Here is a 24,955-nt window from a genome sequence, read left to right as displayed (position 1 = left end):
TTATGCCACCATCTGCCAATATTGTCCTCATGCACTCTACTTAAGACAACAGGGCAGCCTCTATACAAAAGAATAAATGGACACAAATGGACATCAGAAATGACAATATCAAGAAACACGTGGGGAAACATTTCCACTTCCTGGAACCCGCTATAATTGACATTAAGATGGACATACTGGAACAAATGAATTTCAAAGGGAGGCTGCAACCTGTAGAGAATGTAATTACCGGTATTAAAACTGTTAATAGCAGAATACCCTCAGTGCTCTTCTGCATTTCCTCTCAGTGTTTACAATTCTCTTCCTCAACCATGTAGACCTACAACTCAGGATGTAATGAGCTCATGCATCTGTTGAACTGGACTGCTGTCCACAAAAGCTTAAGCCATTATAATAAACGTGTTGGTCTCTGAAGTGCCACAAGGCTCTGACTTGCTGCTTCTTGCCTTGACGCTCCAGGTGAACACATCCTAGAGCAACTCCTGCTCTCCTCTAACAAAGAGGGGTGAGAGGAGAATAGCCTACAAAGGAAGGTGGGGGTAGAATGTGCAGCCCCCTGGCAAAGCACAATTGCTTCCTCTGTCCCCTTTGCCATATCTCAGGGTAGGAAACACTTTTCATCCCAAGGGCCAGATCCCCTTGTGGGGAACCTTTCAGGGGCCAGATGTGAGTGATGGGCAGGGCCAGAGGCAAAAGTGGGAGGAGCAAGACATTTGACTCTTAATCTTTGTGCCGTAGGTCCCTTGCAGCAGTGCAAAACCCAGATTGCTACACTTACACAAACGTCTCTCCATCCAGGCAAGTGAGAGGCCTTCTCACCATTCAAGAATCTATTTTAGCCAAGGAGAAACAGTTGCTGTGGAGCAGGACCAGTGAGCAGAACGGGAATGGTTTAAGGGAGACCTACGGGAAGTATATCAACTCTGCATGCGGGAACTTAGCATATTTGACTCCAGTCCGCCTTGCACATATTACTAGAGTTGGTTCCCGCATGTATCGAAAGAACTTACTGGCACTTGTAGTATTGCACAAGTGCTTAACTTTTGGAAAGAACCGAGAGCTCCGTCGGAGCCCCTGAGGAAGAGGAGCAGCAGCAGCAGCAGCCCGGCTGGGGCAGAAGACGGAGCGAAGCGCCCCAGGGCTCTTTGGCGCACTGCCCGTGGTTGCTAAAAGCGGCTTTGTAACGATATCTTAAAAACTAACGGGGCGGCCAGCGGAACTCCCTGCTACGAGGACACGGAGGAGAGTGAGCGGCTGCCTAGTTGCTAGGCAGCTTCAGGGAACCGCGAAATAGCCCCTCCCTCCTGGGCGGGGTTTTGCGGCTCCGCCCCGTAGCGTCAGACGAGCCTTTTCCCCGCGCGCAGGCACATCTGGCCATTCGTAGTTCCGGGTGCGTCCGGCATGGCGAAAGCGGCCAAGTGCGCCAAGGTGGGTTTGGCGGCCGGACCGCGGCCTGAGGGGCGGCTAGTGGGCGGCGGCGGCGGGGAGGCCTTAGCACCTCGCTCTCTCTTTCTCTCTGTGCTCCGCAGGTGGAGGAGGCGGCGGCGGCTGCGGCGGCGAGGGACTCGGGCGCCCTCACCGCCTTCCTGGGCTGGTGCGCCGACGCGGGCCTGGAGCTGAGCGCTAAGGTACGGCCCGCCAGGGGCTTCCGCGGGCCAGAAGGGATTGGGCCAGCCGCTCCCTGCCGCGGGGAGAGACTGGCCGAAGGGGAAAGGCCCCTCCACCCCCCCCCCCGGGGGGAAACAAGAGGCTTCCTTGCCGAGGCCCCGTGGCCAGGTGTTCAGGGGAGGCCGCTCTTCATTCATTCAAATTCCCTTTGAATTTCACCTGCTCCCAGGCGGCTCACACAACACAGGGGAAGGAGGTGCGGTTCCCAGCAGTAAAGGAGCGGAAGGTAGTACAGAACCACCCGGAAAATTCAAGCCGAAATGAAACTTGTAGCAGTAAATATGCACCGGCCTAATAATAAAATGCTTTAAAACAAAAACATCCATCCAAAGGAACCCGGCAGCAGCAAACAACAGGAACCGGCATGAATAAGATAATGAAAATGTGGAGTTTCCAGACTTGTAGTAACTTTAATCTTGTTACTTCACATGCATCAATAAGCACCATTTTACTCGGCATTAATCTAGTCTTGCTCCTTTTCCTGCTTCCATTCTAACAGCTGCTAATGGTGGGTTAATATTGCCACTCTGGGGGAGCTAAAATGATTAGAAAATGGCTGTATCACTCTTTAGTCACTCTGCTTGTGTTACCGGGAAATTGGAAGGGGGGTGAGAGACCTCCCCCCACCCCAAACGAGAAAATAACAGCAACATATCAGCAAAGGCATTGCATCTGCAAGGGTGTGACTCCCCACTGAGCCCCAAATCTCCAACAAAGGAAAATAGCAATTCACTATTTGTATCTATGTACTGGCTGAGTGGGAAAACTTGAGAAATTCATAAGAAACCACTTGTATTAATCTTCTCAGTTCCAATGGCATTTAGGACCCAGGGAAGTGAGGTATAAGGGGAGGGGTGAGAGAGCCCACTGTAATCCCCAAGATGTACAGTCCCGTCCATCTGCACGGCCTTCCTAAGGAGTCATGACTGGTGATAACCAGACAAGAAAAAGGGTTGCATCTAACTTGACTCAGGGACCAGGGAACTGTAAATGCTTTCCTTTGTACTGTGATGAAGTGTGAAACACTATATTTGAGTGACAGGGGCATGCCTGGATCTCAGCTTCTACCTGAGACCACACCTTTTCTGTGACATATCTATGTCTTGATGATGCATCTTGAAATGTATTATGGGAAACTTTGGGAAACTTTGAAATACAGGTGTAACCCATTGATTGGGCTTCTGGCTGCTTCATCTTTGTGGTAGTAGGAAGTCTTGTTGCAACAATAAAGATCAGGCTCCAAGGACTCCCAGTTACACTTGTGAGTACAAAAGGGTAATTAATCTATTAAGGGTTGGCTTTTGTGATGCTAACCAGGGACCTGTAACTAAGGGTTGTAGTAAAAAAAGCAACCTTTTGGAGTTTGAGGAAAAAACTTTCTTTTCCTGTGTTGTAGGTCAGTGTGAGCAGAGAGGGCACAGCAGCTGATTATGGCATGGTGGCCAGGGAAGACATTGAAGCAGGAGAAGTCCTTTTCACCATCCCAAGAACGGCAGTCCTTTCGCAGTACACAAGCCCCCTTTCTTCCTTACTAGAGAAAGGTACAGGAATGGTTTTGGGGGGATTCTGTAGCTTCATTAAAAGCTTCATGTTCATTGGGCAGCCTGTCCAACCAGGTGCCCTCCAGCTGTTTTGAATTACAACTCTCAGCCCCAACCAGCATCAGTGTGCTTTCTATCATAGAATAGCCTTTGCTAAGCAGGTGCCCTCCAGATGCTATTGGACTACAACTCCCACCAGCCCCCACTTGGCATAGTACATATGCACACACACAGTACCCTCTATTAATATATCCATATTCTTTGCATGTGTCTGGTTGTGCTAAAGGAGGTAGAGGCCCCCAGATTGCTGACCTATGGTGTACAGTATTGACAGCCAGTCATGGTAATGATAGGAATTATAGTCCAACAGCTGGAGGGCACCAGGTTGATGGAAGGCTGATATAGAGAGTGCTATTGTCCTACAAAGAGAATGTGCATGTTGATACTTGTAAATGGGTGGAGGAAACAGAAAGCTCCTCAGTAAGCTTCCAGATTCTTCAGAATGCCCCAAAATGTGTCATCCTTGAGTGAGATTGGAGAGTTGTGTTCTCAAGTATGGACGTAGGTTTCTGGCTGATTTGGTTTGCTCTTTTAACAGATAATAGTTCTGGCATTCTTACACTCTGTTTTATTTACCTTTAATAGAGCAAGCCTCTCTGGAGAGTCAGTCCGGCTGGGTTCCGCTCCTGCTTTCTTTGCTTCATGAGTCCACAGCCAGTGATTCTCGTTGGGGGCCTTATTTGTCACTGTGGCCTAACTTCAGCGGTCTGGATCACCCCATGTTCTGGTAAGAGGGGAGGCTGTTTGGCTGTGTTCTGCCAGTGCCCAGCTTCCTCAGGTAAATCAGTTGCAGCACATCTTCACCAAACAAATTTGGAGTCCAGAGCAGAGTCAACCACCTCAAGGATGCTTGTGAAGCATGCTTGCAGTAGCTCAGAAAATGAGGCTGGGCTGGGCATGGTCAGGTGCTTGTGCTGGAGCGTATCTTCATGACTCCAGTCCTAGGGCTTTTCATTCCCCCTTGTTATGCCAGAAAATGCAGGCAGGCACTGTAGTTCCATAGGAAAAAATCAAAGACTTTTGACACTGGTGTTACCAGCTTGGTGGTGCTTAAGGGTGGTGCTTGAGATGTTTGATTGAGAGGCTAGTTTATTTCTGGATGATAATGGTGACATGTTTGAACCTTGGGCAGGTTTGTGTCTACCCACCTCCACCTCTTTGTTCACAGTTTCTTAAGAATAGGTTTAAAAACACTTGAGAGTAGGTCATCTAAACAACAGTCACTTGAGAATCAAATATTAAGCTGGTGTTAATAAGTGCTTCTTTTTATGATGGGGTGGGGGGTAGTGATGTAGAGAGTAGTATAATGAAAGGGTGTTTTGGTGAGGGAGGTGCGTAGAGTGCAGAAACCACGCTCTAGTCTCAGATTAGGAAAACTAGAATGGTTTGAGAATACATATTGGATCTTTCAGATACCAAGGTGATAGCTAGATCTCAGATGAGGAAGTAGCCAGCTTGTCAATACTGTTCAGCACAAGTGAGCAATCTGGGGGACTCTACTTTCTTCAGCACAGCTAATCCACCCAGTCTGGAGAGGGAGAGAAGATGGCGCTATGGATGAAGGAGATAGAGGGTGCTTGGTGTGGGGGTTTGTGTGTGCATGCATTCATGAGATAATGGATGGAGTGAAGAGGGAGAAAGAAAGTGGATGTTCCATCCACTTTCTGCTTGGATGTTCCATCCACTTTCTGCTTGGGTGCCACTTCTGCAACTGGTTTGTAGTGCCTTGCCGCTTTCTGGCCAAGAGAATGTAGCCTGCTGTACAGGAACCATTTTGATTGTTCACTTACTTGTCTTCTTGCTTAAAGAAAGAAACTGCACCTTCTGCTTGCTGTTTTGTACAGGAGTAAAGAAGAGCAGATGAGACTTCTGCAAGGAACAGGGATTCCAGAAGCTGTGGACAAGGACTTGGCCAATATCCAGACAGAGTATTCCACCATCATCCTGCCTTTCCTGAAGGCCCACCCAGATATATTTGACCCTGAGGTGCACACTCTGGAGCTCTACAAGAAGCTGGTGGCCTTTGTCATGGCATACAGGTGAGAAAGAGAGGAAAGGTGGGAGCCATGAGTGGTCACTCTCTAAACTGCCGAGGGGCGAGCAGGGTGTGTACTGTTGCCTTCCATCTGGGACACTGTGGTTTGGAGTTTCAAGAGAGGGCACCTGAGAAGCATTCAGGTTGAGAAACTAAATATATGCAGGAAGTGAGTTGATAAGAGGAGTCCCAGATGGGGTTCAGTTTTTGGTGAACTGAGAAGGCAGAAAAGCAAAAGTTGCCTATCAACAAAGAAGAGAAGTGTCACTGCTGTGCCTCTCTTCCTTTCCACATCTCTGGCCTTGGACAGTTGGAACTTTCCTTGCATAAACCATAGCAGGGATGGGGAACCACAGGCCCAGAGGTCAAATGTGCCTACCTGGCCCTCTGATGTGGTTGGATCATAACTCCTATTATCCCTGACTGCTGGTCCTTCTCACTAGGGATGATGGGGTTTTTAGTCCAACCACATTTGGGGAACTAAGGTTGAAAAAGGCTGTTCTATGCTGCTTGGGCACCCTAGATGAGGCTCTTTAAAGTAAAGCTCAGGTTGAGTTCAGGGGCAGTTCTTGGATTGTGTGTTGCAGTTTCTAAACTAGTAGCCATTTTCAGAGCCATGTGCATCTCTCCCTCTCACCAACCTCAGCATGATTTGGCTGTACTTAAAGCTGCCTCGGTCTAGTATCTCCCTGCTTTGTTCCCCACTAGTTTCCAGGAGCCTTTGGATGAAGAAGAGGAAGATGAAGAGGAGCCCAATCCCCCAGTGATGGTGCCCATGGCAGATCTCTTGAATCACGTGGCTGACCACAATGCCAACTTGGAATATTCGCCGGTGAGCAGAGCATACAGAGCTTAGATGCAGTTAAGCCCGTGTGTGTGTGTGTGTGTGTGTGTGTGTGTACGCCAACCTCCCCCAGTCTTTCAGATCTATTCCCTGAGGTGTGAATTTTCAAAGGGCCAAGTGGTTTTTTCCTGGATGTCTGAGTCACAGTTCCCATCATGTGTGTTATGACTTGTTCAGACCAGAGGACTCTTCGTCCTCGATGCAGCTCTGCAGTGGCCAAAGGAACAATTCCTTCTTGCGGCAGTTTCTGCTTCCATAAGGAAAAGCAGGATATGCCATCTGTAGCTGCTTGACCTGCTGGGATTTTTGCCTGGAGAAAGAGTCTTCTGTCAACTCTGCCCATCTTCCTTTTGCCTTGAGGAATGTGTGGAGTTTTCTCCCAGTACTGGAAGGCTCAGATGGTTCATTTCTTGCTCAGGGGAGACTCACTGTGATGCAGACTGAGAATTCCTGCCATAAGAAAATGACCAAGGTGTCATTCCATTCTGTGGTAGGAATTATTTGTTGTGATTGTCTTTGGAAGACTGGTGAAGAAGGTTCAGATCTATGTGTGCCCTTTCTGTGTCCTTCGGCATAATGGGGATGCTTAGCCCATAGCTTCAGCTAATTGTAACTTAGCTGCTTCTCCTGTTTGGTGAAATATGTCATTGTGGAGAGCCAAGGATGAAAGGAAAGGAGAAAGAGTAGGAGTTGTGTAGACAAAATATCTGCCCCCTTTGGAACTTTGTTCTCTTCTCCTCCCTCCTCCTTACATTGTACCTTGTGGAATTTAAATTGAAGCTGTTTGGAGAGCTGATCTTTGCTGAAATGCAGGAAATTAAACCAAGTACATTTTCTCTAGCTCCCAAGTACCAGTAGGAATTCTTGGGTGGCAGCAACATGACTGACATCAGGTCATGCAATTGCTTTTCCTGGACTTGAGAAAATCCCTTCCTAGATTGCTGAGAGGGACTGCTTGAGTAAGAAGCTGTTGTTTCTTGTTCCCCTCATCACAGTCCCTGAAATCAAACCTGTAAAAAATCTTAATGAAAAAATTTACAGGCCTGTTGTTGGGCAAAAAGGCACACCCTTGATTCAGATCTCAGGCGCACCCTTGATTTTTGGTGCTTGGATTCTATTTTCATCACTTTGCAAGCAGCTGTATTTGGGAATGCATGGGTCTCACCTATCTGGTTCAGCCAAAAGGGACTTTGCAGGCACTACTGATCAGCTGGTTGACAGGGCCTACAAAGCCTATTTCAAAGTGCTGCATGAAATAGAGCTTTGAGAAGGACTTCTGAAGACTCCTGTGATGCCATGGGGATGCCAGGCCCAAAAGGGGTTGGAGAGAGAACAGTTTGGCCAATTGAGCTAAAAAGCTCCCCCATCCCTCATGCAGCCTTTCCACAGAGTGTCCTTTCTCAGCAGCAGATGGGTGGGAGGCTCTGCTTTCTTCCATCCCTCTCCAGAATTTTCTCCTGTCTCTGAAGAGCATTCACAGCAAATTTGGTGCATTTCAGGGGAATGCTTGGGAGTGTAAGCCAATGCTTCCTAAGAGTAAAAAACAGGGAAGACGTCTGCTACTCTACCTTCTGTCTTCCTTCTCCAACTGCATCCCTTTTGTTATTCCTCATCTGTTGCACACATTGCAGGAGTGGAGAAAACTGCAGGAGATGAGTGGGGCAGAGGAAAACTTTTTCTTGGGAGATTCTCAGGACTGGACAGGATCTGTCAAGTTTTACTTCCCTCTTTTGTCTGCAGGAGGTATTGAAAATGGTTGCAACTCAGTCCATCTGCAAAGGCCAAGAGATCTTCAACACTTATGGGGAGATGGCAAACTGGCAGCTCCTCCACATGTATGGCTTTGCTGAACCGTATCCTGGCAACACAAATGATGCTGCTGACATCCAGATGCTGACACTATGCAAAGCAGCACTGCAAGGCAAGAGGCTGGCCAGGAGACACTTTTTTAAAAAAGAAACATAAATCAGCAGAGTAAGAGGATATCTGAAAATCCATCTGTCTGTCACCTTGTGTTGCTTTTTCCAGCTGTGTTTTTATTTTATTTTTTAAAAATAATTTTTATTAATTTTACAACATAAACAAAAAAACAGACAAACATAACACGACTTCCCCAAACCTCCCCTTCACTGCATCCTTATTTTAAAATTTTTTAGCAATCCTTCATCCCTTTTTATATTTAATTCTCTTTAAGGCTTTTTTTAAATTTCAATTTTTACAGCTGTAATTCTTTATATCCAATCCCTTGACATCTTAACATTCCGAAATTTTACAACAATTTTTAAGATAGATTTTGAATTTTTTCCAGTCTTCTTCCACTGTCTCTCTCTTCTGGTCACGGATTCTGCCGGTCATCTCTGCCAATCCCATAAATTCAGTCACCTTGGTCTGCCATTCTTCCAGAGTAGGTACTTCTTTAGTCTTCCAATACTTCGCCAAAAGAATTCTTGCTGCTGTTGTTGCGTACATAAAGAATGTTCTATCTTTCTTTGGAACCATTTGGCCCACCATGCCCAAGAGAAAAGCCTCTGGTTTCTTTATAAATGTCCACTTAAGGATTTTCTTAATTTCATTATAGATCATTTCCCAGTAGGCCTTAATCTTCGGGCAGGTCCACCAAAGATGATAAAAAGTTCCTTCGCATTCATTACACTTCCAGCAATTGTTATTGGGCAGATGATATATCTTTGCAAGCTTGACTGGGGTCATGTACCACCTATAGATCATTTTCATTATATTCTCTTTCAAGGCACTACATGCCGTAAATTTAATACCTGTGGTCCATAACTGCTCCCAGTCAGCAAACATAATATCATGACCAACATCTTGTGCCCACTTAATCATAGCTGATTTAACCGTTTCATCCTGTGTGTTCCATTTTAGCAGCAAATTATACATTCTAGACAAATTCTTAGTATTGGGTTCTAGCAATTCTGTTTCTAACTTTGACCTCTCCTTCTGAAATCCTAGTTTCCTGTCCTGCTTAAAGGTTTCATTAATCTGGTAATAATGTAACCAGTCTCGGACTTTAGGTTTCAATTTCTCAAAGCTCTGTAGTTTCAGGTTTTCACCATCATATTCTATAATTTCACAATATTTTGGCCAATCTGAGTCCATGTTCAGTCTTTTTACCGCCTTGGCTTCCATTGGTGACAACCACCTGGGGGTTTTACTCTCTAACAAATCTTTATATCGATTCCATACATTATACAGTGCTTTCCTGACAATATGGTTTTTAAAGTTTCTATGTACCTTTACCTTGTCATACCATAAATATGCATGCCAACCAAAGTTATTATCATAACCTTCCAGATCCAGAATATCTGTATTCTCAAGAAGTAGCCATGGTTTCAGCCAGCAGAAAGCTGCTGCTTCATAGTAAAGTTTTAAGTCCGGCAGGGCAAAGCCCCCTCTATCCTTTGCATCGGTCAGAATCTTAAATTTTATTCTGGGTTTTTTGCCCTGCCAGACAAATTTAGATATATCTTTCTGCCACTTCTTGAAACAATCCATCTTGTCTAAAATTTGCAATGTCTGGAACAGAAATAACAATCTCGGCAATACATTCATCTTGATGACAGCAATTCGGCCTAACAAGGAAAGTCTCAGCCTAGACCATATATCGAAATCTTTCTTCACTTCCAACCAACATTTCTCATAATTATCTTTAAATAAGTTCACATTCTTAGATGTTAAGTTCACCCCCAGATATTTTACTCTTTTTGCAATTTCCAAACCGGTTTCTCTTTGGAAGCTATCTTTTTCCCCCATCGTTAGATTTTTTTCCAACACCTTTGTCTTATGTTTGTTTAATTTAAAACCTGCTACTTGACCAAATATTTCAATTAGTTCCAAAACTCTTTTTGTACTGGCTTCTGGCTGTTGTAATGTCAAAACTAGATCATCTGCAAATGCTCTTAACTTATATTGTTTAGTTCCGACCTGTATTCCTTTAACCAGCTGGTCCCTTCTAATCATGTTCAGGAAAACCTCCAGTACCGATATAAACAATAGGGGGGATATTGGGCATCCCTGTCGTGTCCCTTTCTCTATTGGAATCTCGTCCATAACCATACCATTTACAATTAGTTTAGCCTTTTGCTCAGAATATATTGCACCTATACCATTTTCAAAATTTTTGCCTACCCCCATCCCTTGGAGATTCCTCTTCATAAAACTCCAGCAAATGTTGTCAAAGGCTTTCTCTGCGTCCACAAAAATCAACACAGCTTTTCTATTTATGTCAGTTTCCAGGAGTTCTAAAATGTCTATAATGTTCCTCACATTGTCTGACAATTGTCTACCTGGTAGAAAGCCTGTTTGGTCCCTGTGAATCTCCTCTAACAAAACTTTTTAAAATCTTTTTGCTAAAATGTCTGCAAAAATTTTATAATCCACATTCAAAAGTGATATAGGGCGGTAGTTCTTAACTTGATGTTTCTCAGTTTCTGTCTTCGGTATAAGTGAGATGAATGCTTCCTTCCACGATTCGGGAGCCTTTTTCCCCTCCAAGATTTGGTTACAAACTTCTTTCAATGGTTGTACTAGCCATTCCTTCAGTGCTTTATAGTATTTCGCAGTTAGTCCATCTGGTCCTGGTGATTTCCCTAGTTGCATATCCTGAATGGCACTCTCTATTTCTTGGTCTGTAATTTTCTCATTCAAACTCCTTCTGTTTTTTTCCGAAATTTTTTGTAGGCCGTATTTTTCAATAAATTCTTCTATCTCTTGTTCATTTTTTGGCCCTTGTTTGTACAATTTCTTAAAAAAACTTTGAAAACAGTTACTTATCTCATTTGGTTTATTAATAAACTTCCCATCTACTTCGAGTGATGTCACCGTATTTAGCTTTTGTCTCTTTTTCAATTGCCATGACAGTAGCTTCCCACATTTATCTGCTGACTCAAAGGTCTTTTGCTTCATTTGTTTTATTTTCCATTCTATTTCCTGATTCATCAGTTCCATATATTGTGTTTGGTAAAACTTTATTTCTCTTAAAATCTCATGTGAGTTAGGCTTAGATCTCAGTTTCTTCTCCCCTTCTTTTATTATGTTCCAAATCTTCTCTTTCCTCTCATTCTGTTTTTTCCTCTTTATTGAATTCTGTTGTATTAGGAAGCCACGCATCACGGCTTTGCTTGCGTCCCAAATTACTCTTTTTTCGACATCTGATCTTAGGTTTATCTCGAAGTAGTCTTTAAGTGTCTTTTGGGCCTTTTTACAAATTTCTTCATCTCCAAAAAGAGTGTCATTCATTCTCCATCTAAAGGTTCCAGCTGTTGTCAGTTTCATTTCCATCTTCACGGCATTATGGTCGGAACAGGTTTTTGGGCAAATTTCTGTTTTTTTAACCCTTGATGCCAAATTACTAGAAATCCAGATTTGGTCGATTCTAGTCCATGTCATTTTTGCTTCAGAGAAAAAAGTCCCCTCCCTTTCCAGAGGGTTCCTAGTTCTCCAAATGTCAATCAGGTCCATAGTGTCAGTCAGTTCAAAAAAAGTCTTTGGTAGTCTTCCATCATTAGATATTACTTGTCTTTGGGCCTTGTCCATGTTTGTGGAGACAACTCCATTCATATCGCCCATCATTATAATTTTGAAGTCCAAAAAGTCCATTAAAGTCTCATGCAACTTCTTGAAGAATTCAGCCTTCCCCTCATTTGGTGCATAAACTCCAACAATCAAAATCTTTTCTCCATGAGTTTGAATTTCCACTGCCAGGTATCTTCCTTGCTCGTCCTTAAAGATCATTTTTGGCTCGAGTTTTTCTTTAACATAAATCACTACTCCTCTTTTCTTGACTTTGTCTGATGAAATAAATTCTATTCCTAATCTCTTATTTGTTAAGAGTTTTCTGTGTGTCCTGGCAATGTGGGTTTCTTGTAGACAGATTACATCTAAATGTTCTTTCTTTAAAATATGAAACACTTGACCCCTTTTTCGGGGATGGTTTAGACCATTACAGTTCCAGCTCAAGAGTTGCAGAGACATTTTTATTACTGGGTACCTCTTCCACCGACTGCACCAAGCTGTTGTTCCTCCTCGGTCGGTGCTTGGTTCAATCCAAATGATAAGTTTGAAATGTCCGGTATTTCCCTCTCACTAACAGTTCCTTTCTGAAGATCCTCTAGGTTTCTTTCCAGAAAAAGTTCTTTATCCTGATTTGTTTTTATTTTGATTTTCTTCCCTTTATAGTTGAAGGACAGCCCTTGTGGGAATTCCCATCTAAATGGGATATTGTTCTGTTTGAGTAGATCCACTAATTCTTTAAATTGAGTTCTAACCTCCAAAAAGTGTTTAGGAATATCCTTGAAGATCTGTATCTGAGAATTTTTAATGACCAAGGCCTTCTGGAAATGTAAGTTCAATATTTTATCTCTTTGTTCTTTTGATCTCAGGGTGATTAAACAGTCTCTTGGTTTCTTGCCTTGCTTCCTGCCAATTCGAAAGGCTGTAGTTATTACAAATTCATCTTCCTCTCCATCTAGCTCGTCATTCCAGAAGTCTTGAAATTTATCTGTAAGGAATTCCCCAAGCTTGTCCTCTTCCTCTTCTGGTACCAATCTCAGTTTCAGGTTCTTACTTTTCCTTTCCAATTCCAATAGGGCTAAAGCTGCATCATGTTCATGTACTTTTTTTGCAATAGGCGCAAATTTTCCCTTGGTTTCTTCAGCAGTAGTCCTGGCACTCTCAGCTATTTTCCTTGTTTCCGTAGTCTCTTGGATTAAACGGTTGATAGAGTCTGTATTAGATGATATTGTCGTTGTGTTCAAGTCTAGTCTTGTTGTCAGCTCCGTCAGTTTCTTAGAGTTCTCTGTAGACTGTTTAGTAAGCTCTGCAGACTGCTTAGTAAGTACTTCTAAAGATTGATTTATTCTGAGCAGAGCCTGTGTCATTGAATCCATTGATGCTGCTGTTGTTTTCTCTTGTGCAGCTGCTGCTCCTGATATAGAACCTCTTTTAGCTTGTTTTTGAGCCTGCTTTGTTTTACTTCTTGTTGAAATTTCTTCCTGCGGGTTGCTCATAACTCAAGGTCATTCACACAGGAAAGTTGCAAGTGGAAAATCCCGCTGAATACACCGTAATGCAACTGAAGCCCTCTAGAGGGAGAAATTGTGTCCAAATAGAGGTAACAGCTACAAAGAAACGGAAAGTTCCAAAGGCACAAGTCCAACCAAAAGTCCCTACTTTGTAGCACTTTATAGTATTAAAACTGTAATCCACCAAAGTCCCGTTAAAATGTTTCAGATAGATCTTATTTTGTAACCGCTATCTTTTGACAGCTCATTTGACAGTTCCTTTTCTAGGCAATTGCTGCTCCGGCAGCCTGGCCAGAAGTGTCGGCAGCAGAAGCTTCCCCGTTCATTACTCTTTCTTTCTTTTACAGGTTAGATTAATTCTGTTTCCCCCCCCCCCTTCCCCTGCTCTACAGGGGGGAGATCCTTTCGATGTCTGGTCTGGTAAAGTTCAAAATAACTTTCCTTTTAAGTACAGCTCAGTCTTTTCATTGCTCCATTACTCATGCAGATCCGGGAGGTTGACTTCCTTAATTTTACCTCCCATTTTCAGCCAAATCTTCTAAATTTTAAAAGTCCTGTTTCCTTAATTTCCGTTCTTACTCACGGGTATTGTTGTTACCAATCGTTAATTTCAGAAAGGAATCGGCACTCTCCGTCAATGGCGACGCGGCTTCACTCCGTAAGCTGGGGAGCGATCCTTAGCACCGCGCTCGCCCCGATGCCGCTCCGGAGCCTTTAAAAAGGCTCTTTCACGATACCGGGGGGCGCAAAGGTGCCCACCGAATCTCCTTGCTCACAGGCTTCAGCGCCTGTGATTTTAGGGGTCCCCCGCTTGCCGTAGCGGGTAAGACCCGAACTCACGGAGCAGTCCTGCCTCGGAGCTCGAGGCTAGGACCGCCATTGAACGCTGGCGCCGACCGGAAGTGCTTTTCCAGCTGTGTTTTTAATAGGCGGAGGCTGCATTTAAATACAGGTGTTTGTATGTGACTTCTGCAGCTGCTGGTGGCATCCAGAACAGAACAGCTTGATTACTTTGCTTCCCAATCTTGCATAATACCTCCTGGGTCATAATGCCAATTTAAAACAAAATAATCTGAAGGCATGGAACTTTCCTCCATGATGCTCTGGATGGCATTCAAGGTTTTCACTCTCCCTCTCTCTCCCCCCTCACAACTCTGTGGGACAAGTTAGGCTGAGTATGTGGTCCAAAGTCTTGTTGGGACTGAGTGAGGACTTGAAGCTGGGCCTCTCTGGCCCCTGCCAGGCACTGTTAGCTGCGGCACTACACTGGATTAGATGAAATGATGCGCTTCTGCTTTTGACTGAAGCCAATGCTCCCTCTGCTGCCTGTTGAACCTGCACCTGCTGCTTTTGTCTCCCTCCACCAGCTACAAAGACAGAAGCTCAACGGCAGCTGGTCTTGGAGCAATGGGACTTCCTCTGCCAGATGGAGATGGTGGGTGAGGAAGGGGCTTTTGTGATTGGCTGGGAGAGAGTCTTAACTGAAGAAGAGCTGGCCATGGCATTGAAGGTAAGGGCTCTGGCTGGTTGCTGCACCATTGCAAGGGAGGGGGCAGCTGTGCTTTGTTTTTTGCTGGAGGCAGCACAAAAACTTGCCTGTCACAATGCACTGGTCATTTTGAAGTCTTTCCAGAGCTTGTCTCCACTAGAGGCATTGCCCATTACAGATGTCACTCTGTGGGCTGTCTGTGTGCTTTGATGTTTTTGTGCAAGCCCTCCCTAGCCCTGGGTTCTGGGACGCCTCCTGAAAGAGCACAGCCAGCAACAGAGAAGCTACTATTTGGGCAAGTGTGCTTCTCTTTCCTCCAGGGACTGGCTCACTTGCTGGACCAGGGTGAAGATGTGCACATGTACTCTTGGCCTGCTACTGCTGTCTATTTTAATGGACAGGATTTAGAAAATGTAGGAAGCAGCCTTCATTCCACCTCTCACGAGTTCTGCTACATGGCATGCAAATTCTTCCACTGAGACTCTTTAACTTGTTGCTTTCTGCTGAAGTCTCAGGCAGCTTCCACCACGTTCTCTCTTTATGCAACCACCCCTTCCCCGCGTAATCAGCGGTATATTCTGTAGTGGAATGAATGGGGCAGGTCTGAACTTTTTATGCTGTGTGGCAATGACGTATCTTCTGTGGTGCTGTCATTGTTCCCAGGAAAGGGAGAAATGTGGCTAGAGAGATTCTGCTTCCATCCCTTGGGACTTCTTTCTCTGTGGCTTTTGGGGGCCAACAGCCTCACTGACCTTGGGCTCTAAATAGTCTGCCAAATTTCCTGCAGGTGCTTGTCAAAGGACAGTTTTAGTACTAATATATACAGTGGTCCCTTGGTTCTCAAACTTAATCCATTCCAGGAGTCAGTTCCACTCCCGAAACCGTTCAAAAACAAAGGCACGGCTTCTGATTGGCTGCAGGAGCTTCCTGTACTCAATTGGAAGCTGTGTTGGACGTTTGGCTTCCGAAAAATGTTTGCAAACTGGAACACTTACTTCTGGGTTTGTGGCGTTTGGGAGCCAAGCTGTTCAAGTACCAAGGTACCACTGTAATTTCTTTTGCTTTGAACATAATCACTAACCAAGTTACATACATGGATTAAATGTTGTATGCCTTTATACACATTTATATTTCTTGCTGCCTGTTCCAGTTGTCTCAATGAAAACTTAATTTCAAAATGTTTTGAACGACTTGTGTCTGCTGTTCCTCCAAATTCTGCCTATGGAAACTAGCAAGTATTTCCCCGTCCCATTATGTAAACGACGTATCCATCTAATTTTAATGTTTTGCAAGATGCTCTCACAAATTTACTTCATTATATTATGAATCTCTTCCAGAATGTAACTTAACTTGGGAGAGGGGAAGGTCCATAGTTTTAAATCCTGAGAAGCAACAGCAGGATCCCTTTTGGAGAATGTTTACCGACATCTGTGGGGCTGTTTGTTGATGCCTTGAAGTTACAAGAGACCAAGAAGGTAGCTCTCAATAATCCCAGTTCTTTGTGGCTGTAGGTGCTGACTATGTCTGCAGATGAGTTCAAGGAGTTTAAGGAGCAAGAGACCCAGGAACCCAAAGCAGGCGAGGATGGTGCTATGTTCCTGATGCTCTCAAATACAACAATACCAAGGCTTGAAGCCTCCTGGAAAAAGCTGCTCTTTGATGCTACACTGCTAACCCTGAAGTCATACAGCTCAGACTTAAAAGCAGAGGAAGAAGTGCTCAGAGACCCTCAAGCTTATTCAAAACTAAGCTGCCGGGAGAAGTTTGCCCTGCAAGTGCGTTATGGCCAGAAGATGATTTTGCACCAGTTGCTGGAGCTAGCAAGCTAGCTGCAGCTGAGGAAGGCAAGTGCTGTTGGCCTGGGAGGCTTAGCTAAAGGTTTCTATAAAGGCAGAGGCATTTATTTTTATATAAAAATGTGTTTCTGTGAGTATCAATTACATCCACAGGTAGCAAAGCTACCAATTTACACAGCACAGAATTGACACAGCTGGGGAATCTGTGTTTCTGTAGATGCGTTTGGACAGCTCTAATCATCCCTGACCATTATGGGCCAGGCCAGGCCAGCTGAGACTAATGGAAGTTGGAGTCAAAGGACACCTGGAAAGCCAGTTTCCCCACCTCTTAGGACCCCCTGTACATTAAATCAGCTGGTAAGATGGCCAAGTTTACAACACCTGTGAGACCCAGTAAATAGGGCATTAGTGATACGGGATGTCCCCCTCTCCCGAAGGACTGTGATCAGATCTAGCACTCTAGGTGCAGATGTTTGCGCTGCTGAACAAAGATTAACAAATTTCACTTGCTTACTATCTAGATGCTCTTCCTCATCCCTGGGAATGTTCATGCTTCTTTGAAGTTGAAAAAAAATGTTCCTAAAAACAATTTCATTGTCAAGTCTATTATTATATTTTACATTTTGAATGCCTTTGTCTCTTTCTTTTTTCCAACCGTCTTCCCATCCCACCTCTGGCCAGATGAGCTGCACAGATGTATAGTTTAAGATTAGGCTTGGAGTTTTTAAACAATAAAGTGTATTTGTATTGATAAGTGAGAAACCTGTGTTATTGCCACTTTAATGGACACTTTGAGTATTAAGGATGAATGGGGTCAAATGGTGTACTGGACAGTTCTATTTATCAAGTATTCTCTCCCCCGGTAAATCCTTGATGGTGATTGCAGCACCAGGACTATTCGTTTTGAACCCTAGTTCATGCCATCTGAAGGTAGAAGGGCCACCTCCTAGTGTACATCCTGCTCTGGCCCTTTGTTTGTTCACCTGGAGGTACCATCTCTGGGCCTGAACATGTGCACTAAGTGAAAGCTCCTAGGTGTTTGTTTTTTTAAAAAAACTCCCCTTATTGGAAGCCCACTGAACTGCCCAGGGAATCAGCAAGAATAGGATTCTTGCTTACATTTTACTGATGCCTCGTTTTTATCCTCTTAAGATAGCAGTTTAAACATTGTTAATTAAAGTAGCAATATATTAGATTGTTTGATGTACTGCATCTTGATAGTATAAAAAGGAATTAGATTTATGTTGAAAATATAAGCAGTGAAGAACATTTGAACATTTGTCATAGATTATGAGAAAACATGGACATGTGCTGCTTTTCATGACTTTAATGTTTAACTACAGAATGCATACATACAAGAAGTGGGAGAACTAAAGCCCAAGAGAACTAGAAAGGCTACAAAATACAACACGTGGACCAATACATTTACAAAACATTCAAAATCCTTACAAAATGGGCTGTATTGGTCCTTTTTGTTCTTTTTACAAACTCAAACTTTGTGGCCACAGGGGAGCAGTTAACAGATTCACATCCTCCCCATCCCAAAATTTACAAGTGTCAAGAAAGAAAATCTACAGGCCTGGTCTCTTGTTTCCTTTGCTAAACCCACTAGCCCTCTCCCAAAGGGCCCAAAGTATATCTTTGCCAATCAAAACAAAAGAAGTCCTCCGCTCCAACGTTCGTGCCTCTTGCTGGCAGCATTTGATACTGGGAAAAGCAATATACTGGACCCTAATCCTAACTTTTCCCCACCCAGTCCCCCATATACTGTAGGATCCTGTGCTCCAATGTACCCATTTCCCCCCTCTTTGACAACTTTGTGATTTACAGGTCTCCCACCCACAAGAAAAATAAGTTACATAATATTTAAACTGGCTTTTCCATATTCTTTGGGAGTCTGGGAATGTCAGGAGAGCAGATCTGCCCCAGACAAAACACTTGGCATCAGCAGCCACCACTTCTATTACAGGCTGGTCAGGCACACAGTATGTGCCTCTCTTGAAACACAATTCGCACAAACCCAAAGTTCAGACAAATATTTCTGTTCTGTGTATTTACAATAGTTTGAAATTATATTCACAGCATCTTCTGAATTTTGGCCAAGAGTCAAAACTTTTGTTTTTAAAACTTTGGAACATGCCCACAGAGGAGGATCTGTGATGTAAGCCCAACATGGGGGAGGGAGAGGCAGCCTCCAAGGTCTGGCTAGACCTACACACATTATTCTGTCAGCTTGATGGGATGGAGATCTCCAGGCTGGCACAATTTCCAGGGTGGTTGCTTTCTCTAACTAGCTCCAGTTCCTTCCATTACTTGTTGTGCCTGCTTTTGCCCCATACAACATTGCGCAACAGACTGGAACAACCTACAACAAGGAGAATAAACTTTATTTCAAGACACAACTTCCTCTCCTCTGCAAGTACCAGAGTTCCTAGGACTGAGTCCCCCAAATACACTGAACAACTAACTGTTTAAAATTACTCACTTTTCAATTTCTGGAGCACAATGGACAAACTCGTGATTCCAGAACTTAAATGCTGGGTTTTTAATCAGCTCGATGAAGGTAATAAGGAGACCCCATGGGTGAGGCCTATTTACAATCAGTCGTTCTAGCAGAACTCTGTAAAAGAGAAACAGATTAAAGCATGGGGGAAGTCACACCGCGTGCCAGTATGAAAGACATGATGCAGAAATATCAAGGTCCTGCTGAGAATAGGTACCCTCATGGGATTGTGTCTGGCAACATTAATTAGCACTATGCTGCTTTCAGAATGTGGAAGACTTTGCTTCTCAATATAATGTGAGAGTGGGAAACCTGATTCTAGGCTTCACCACTGCAGACTCTAGCTGCAGATTTGTGGGGATGAATGCTCCTCCATCCAGAAAAGGATCCTTGCATGGAATCTGCAACCACCTTAACAGCTGCCTTTCAAACCATGTGAACCCTCTAATCAACCCTGGAAGTTCTACTCTACATGTGGATAAGAGGGGCAAAGCTTAGAGTGTTTGTTACATTGCCAGCAGTGACTTGCTACTGCTGCAACAGGGACAAGCCACTTTCTTCCTGGTTGCTGGGCAGGACAGCTTCAGATAGCAGTGGACCAACTAAGTGTTAGCTCCTGAAGCTTCTCCCCAGTTCCTCATTGGCTCTTTTGTGAGAACTAGGCAATGTAGGGATTGTTTTAGACTCCTCAGATCTCTTACCTGGTGATTTGTTCTTGAATAGCTTCAGTGTTGGCCTCTGCAAATAGGTAAAGCATGGTGCAGCTGAAATAGTGAGTATGACTGTTTGGGTACCGTAACTGATTGGCAATTGCATTTAGGAAGAGGTACCGACCTGGAACACAAAAAAGGTAAATAGTTAGATTCTCTTAAACACAAAGGAAATCAACAGTCCTTGCCTGGCTAATTTGTTAGTTCCAAGAGTTATGTCCGAAAGCCGGGAAGGTTAATTAAATGGGCGCTGCCACCAGTTGACATGAATTTCCAAGGCTCACTTCTCAAAGTTTCCTAGTTCATTCATTTTCATAAACCTGTTGGCTTACACAAGGGGTGCGGGCAACATTTTGCAGCCTGGAGGCCACATGCCAGGGGTGGGATCAGAAGCAAAAGCAACTGATTTGACATTAAGCTGCATTCCAGCTATGTAAAAGTAACCGGTTTCTACAGATACATACAACTAACTTCTGTTCTCCATACAGCCAAGCGAGAGGCATCATCACAGTTCACAGACACATTCCAAGCTGGCAAAACTCAACCAAGGAAAGTGTGGGTCATGGCCTGGGCTGGGGGTGGGGAGTGATGAGGTCTGGAGGATCACATTTGGCCCTTGGGCTAGAAGTTCCCCACCACTTAGATGGAACTAAATAAACCCTTTGTATATATTAGTTGTGGAATATTTTAAACATAATTTCTAAAATCTAACAATATTTTAGGGTACAATCTGGCCAAATTAAAGCAAAGTATTATCCATGTGGGCTAAATAGTGAGATGCAGGATTGATTCTGTCATAGAACGCCAATACCTGCAATTATCAGCTAGCCTCTGAAGTCCAGTATCAATTGTAAGGCTAGCACCATTATCAATTATACAGTATTTATGTCTGACCTCACCAGGTTGATTTCCCAGGCTCTTTTTCCCCCATAGCCAAAGACCTAGAGATAAACCTCTTGCATCTGATTTAGCATTAGGCTAGCTGATTTGAAGTACTATCAAGCTTCCTTTTTTACCTTCTGTATCCAGGTCAACAGCAAGATTCTGGAAGATATCCATGTGAGCTGAGTGGGTGATGGTGCTCATGGAAGGAGTGCTGCCTTTGTTGTGAATATGTGCAATAGCTTGAGTACCTACATACAGCACCAGGGCATTTATCAGCTGGATATTGTAGCGATTGCCAGGCTCATTTGATACCTAGTGGGGTGAACATAAAAGAGGCAAAATCACTGCCTTGGACCTCCGAGACAAAGAGCCCTGAAGAAAATATATTATGTGATTACGAATGTTTAAACTGCAGAGTATAACTCACTAAAAGGTCTGCCAAAGCCATTAGCTTTAACAGCAGGCAGGTTTCTCTTATCTCCTCTATCACTAATGCTGCACAATCCATCCCCAACTAGCTACTAGTTTTTAAAAGATACATGCATTACAATATAGTAAAAAATTGCTAAACACAGACCCACAGCTCCATCAGGATGCATTATCTGGGCCAGGTAAAACTGATCTTTTCCTAATTTATTTCTCTTTAAGCGGGGTTGATGTATGACACATTCTGCAGTGGGATCAGGGCTGAACTGGGATCTTTCCTCTCTGATGACTAAACTATGCATCTGGCAAGCACCAGATCTATGATTTTTACTGTGGGTCCACCACTGTAAGCCTCAATCTGATAGTTATTTTTAAGGGACTCCATGTAAAACTCTGCAAATTCAAGAAGATCCGTTTTAAGCCTATTGGATCTCATTTTTACCCAAATATCCCCCCACAAAAAAGTAAAGAAAATCTCTGTTTGGGGAGGAGTAAAAGAATGACACACTCAAAATTCCAGAACTGCCCACAGTCCCAAATAAGGTTCATGAGCCCTGCTTTAAACAGAGGACCTAAAAGCCTGTTTTGGAGCAAAAGACACAGCAGACACAGGACTGCATGCTAACCTCCACTCCCAGACCTCTTCCTCAATCTGATTTTTGAGTAAGCCCCTCACCTGCAAGTTGCTACGCAAGTCGGACAGGAACGTGACTGGAGAACGGGTTTTGAGGTAGGAATCCAAATCCTTCTTGAACTGAGGTGGCATCACTCCAGTGAAATTGGTGAGTATCCGTGGAGCAATATTAATCTCACTCAACATGTCCACCTGTCGAGCACACAGAAGCATCCTAACGTTATTTTCTACCACCCAGCTGTTACCCATCTGAAGTCCACAGGGAAGGCTGAGTATCACTCTTGTATCACCACCACCACCACGATCTTAAATGTGACAGCTGCTTTACCTTCCCCAATGCAAACCAAAGTGACTTACAACCAACCAACCAAAAAAACCACCCCACATCAATATATTAAATATATTAAAACCAGTGGGGAGGACAGACATTGAAAACATCTTGCCCAATTCTAAAAGGCCACAGATAGTTAAGGGCCGAAAGGCTGGTTACAGAGGAAAGGTTTTGCTTGGTGTTTAAATATATGTTATGATGGTGCCAGGCGAGCTTCCCTGTGGAGAGCATCCCACAAGCAGAAAGGCACCACAGAAAAGGCCCCTTCTCCTGTTAACACCCTCTGGATCTCTCATGGTGGTGGCACTCAAAGGAGGGCCTCAGGTATAGATGTAGCATAAGCAAACTGATATGCTGGAACAGATGCCAGAGTTCAAGTGCACCTTTACTACTAAGCAACGACTGCCATGTATGTTCCAGGACAGAATGCTTTTTTCAAGACCAGGAGTTCACAATGACATTCCCCACCTGGGGCGGTTCAGTGTTATAAACAGCTTCCCTAAGGCTGGGGGTAGCTAATGGGGTGCCCTTCAGATGTTGATGGACTACAACTCCTGTCATCTTTAAGCACTAGCCTTCTAGCTGGGGCCAACAGGAGTTGGAGTCCAACATCAGGAGGGCATTATATTGGCTACCCTGTTTCATCAAAGCAGGTCAAGCTGACCCACTAGGGTCTTACTGACATAGTTGTTTATGCAAAAGCATCAACACCATTGCACAATCTCAGGTGCTTCAACAGATGAGGTCTCATACAAATCAGGCCTTGTACATTACCTTAAGGTTGGGAGTGAAGGGATCTGGAAGCCTCATATTACGTGGGAAGGCACTCAATATCAGATTCCTTAGCTGAATACAGTTTGGAGGAATCACATCGCAGAAACCATAGTGGTAGTCACAGAGGAATTCTGGGAAGTCATGTAACAGGACCAACAACACACGCAGAGTACCCTACAAAAAAACAGGGGGAAAGAGAACTAAGTATCTATGCTAAATCTATGCAAAACATCTCAGCCAGCACTATTATCAGAGCTTTCCAAATGTTTCATGTTGGTGACACACTTTTTAGACATGCATCATTTCATGACACAGTAATTCAGTTTTACCAGCAAATCAGAGGTTAAACTTACCCCTTATAAAAGCGTTCACGCGACACACCTACACAATGCAGCCAACACACTAATGTGTCACAACACATAAGTTTGGAAAGCTCTGCTCTATATGGCACATAGCTAAGAGTACAAGGGTAACCATGAGCTCAAAAACCATGGCTTAGATCTCAAGTCAGTAAATGGATAGTTTAAAGATATTCACTCTCCTAGAATCAGCCAGTCTGCTATTGGGACAATACCTGGTTCTTACAAGTTTTCATAAGAGTTACTAAGAATGCATGACCCTTAGGAAGAGTTCTATATAGGTGGGATATCACCACCACCACGTAGTATTACCACTATATAAAGATAAGATGCAAAATAATGATGCAACAAATGTCTATGTATCTGGCTTCCTCATAGTAAAGTGAGGTACCTCCATACACCAAATCAGTCCAATGATCCATCTCACCTTAACTATCAACAAGTTCTTCCAAGTTTGAGGCAGAGGTAAATTTCCTCATCCACAATCCCATGGAAAAGGTCTGTATGATTTGAACTTTACTGTGAAGCTACAATTGTGCTGGGAAAATAATCCATCACTGAATTGTAACAAATTCTCTTCTGCTCTATTCTAAATTCTACTTACCTTGTACAGAATTTGCATAGGTTTGGCAAGTTCCACATTCCTCAGGAAAGGAGCCAAATATTTAAACAGATCTATCAACAGCTGAGCATACATAGGCCACCCCTGGAAAGAGAATTTACATGATAAGAGTTATATGATATTTGCTAATATATTTACTATAATGTCTGAACTGGATCCCACTTAACATTGTTGGTAGAACTAACTTGCATATTACAAAGCAGTATAATACATTATTCTTTAATCTGTCAGGGCTACCTGAAATATGAAATCCATAGTGAAACCAGCCAATTATGTATAATAAGGGGCACTGTAGGGGTTGAATTCTGGACTTAAGGGAAATGGAAGAATGAGTGAGATTTACTGGAAAGACTTGGTCACATCTGCCCCAATGCAGTGCAGCTGTGGACTCTCAGAAGTTTGATACAACCTACAAGGCTGCAAATGGTTCCTTGCAAGTTATTTCAAACTTCTGTTTAACATCTATGGCTGCTGGAGTAAACTGATTTAAATATTCATTTTAAATAGAAAATAATTTTAACCTCTCTTTCTCCTACACTGCACAATCCTCCTCCCTTGCCCCTGCCTAGAAACAAAATAGGGAACTTGTCCATTGCAGCTCATGTACCTCTAAGGCTGGTAATTAATAGGCAGAACAGTTTATTTTCAGAAGATTAAAAAGTACTGTCCTTTTTTTAACAGAGAGGAAGGGTATTCTTAAATTGAGAACTGAGATAATCCCGCAACTCAGATAAAAAGTACATAAAATATGCACTTTAGTCAAGGTCATACCGGTAGAACTAGTGGAAGGAAGGCCCTCCTAGCAATAATACTGGATCACATCCTACTGAGACAAGCACTGGATCCCAGTACATGCCATGATATGTCGAGCCTCACTCACCACCACCACTGCAACCACACTATCAAGCTCATAACAATTGTAGCATATAACCATATTTCTCCTACTTCCTTCTCCCACGCAGCTGGGAGGCTGGCAGGGTATAGTTTTCACATTTACAAAACTTAAGAGTTATGTGTGAAATAGGAATCTAGGTTTAAAACACTGCTAAGTTTCAAAACAAATCAACTTCAAGCCACAGGTTATAAAGCTGGCCTGTTTAATTAACCATGGTTTGCTTTAAAGCACACTCCTGAATCTAGTGTTCCATGCAAAGGCAGCCAGTGTATTTGACTGAAGGATGATTCAGTTTTTAAGGGTTAAAAGTGAAGGTTCAACATTCTTGTATTCAGACTGAATT

The 24,955-nt window shown here is 43.6% G+C and overlaps 2 protein-coding genes across 9 annotated transcripts in view; one reads left to right on the top strand and one right to left on the bottom strand.

The window, feature by feature from the left end:
* The first annotated feature begins 1,337 nt into the window (after positions 1-1,337).
* SETD6 (SET domain containing 6, protein lysine methyltransferase) lies at positions 1,338-17,235 on the top strand. Of its 2 annotated transcripts, none has more exons than XM_081872324.1 (9): positions 1,338-1,428; positions 1,536-1,628; positions 3,065-3,209; positions 3,855-3,996; positions 5,114-5,308; positions 6,013-6,136; positions 7,889-8,069; positions 14,556-14,698; positions 16,189-17,235. In XM_081872324.1, the coding sequence occupies exons 1-9, from the start codon at positions 1,402-1,404 to the stop codon at positions 16,504-16,506; spliced, it is 1,368 nt and encodes a 455-aa protein (XP_081728450.1). In that variant the 5' UTR covers positions 1,338-1,401; the 3' UTR covers positions 16,507-17,235. The 2 variants fall into 2 exon arrangements, with proteins under 2 accessions (XP_081728450.1, XP_081728451.1); XM_081872325.1 differs by having other exon boundaries at positions 1,385-1,428; positions 1,530-1,628.
* A 550-nt stretch (positions 17,236-17,785) lies between these two features.
* Positions 17,786-24,955, bottom strand: part of CNOT1 (CCR4-NOT transcription complex subunit 1) — a 57,701-nt gene continuing 50,531 nt past the window's right edge. For all 7 annotated transcript variants that reach the window (XM_081872311.1, XM_081872315.1, XM_081872314.1 and 4 more), the window contains 7 exons: positions 23,700-23,801; positions 22,737-22,910; positions 21,674-21,823; positions 20,703-20,883; positions 19,678-19,810; positions 18,959-19,093; positions 17,786-18,838 (listed from right to left, as the gene is read on the bottom strand). In XM_081872311.1, the coding sequence (XP_081728437.1) occupies positions 18,760-18,838; positions 18,959-19,093; positions 19,678-19,810; positions 20,703-20,883; positions 21,674-21,823; positions 22,737-22,910; positions 23,700-23,801 (954 nt within the window). In that variant the 3' untranslated portion in view covers positions 17,786-18,759. The remainder of the gene's footprint in view (positions 18,839-18,958; positions 19,094-19,677; positions 19,811-20,702; positions 20,884-21,673; positions 21,824-22,736; positions 22,911-23,699; positions 23,802-24,955) is intronic.

Source organism: Podarcis erhardii (assembly GCF_964252035.2).
Source record: "Podarcis erhardii genome assembly, chromosome: 7".
NCBI lineage: Eukaryota > Metazoa > Chordata > Lepidosauria > Squamata > Lacertidae > Podarcis > Podarcis erhardii.
This window is presented reverse-complemented; position numbering and strand designations above follow the sequence as displayed.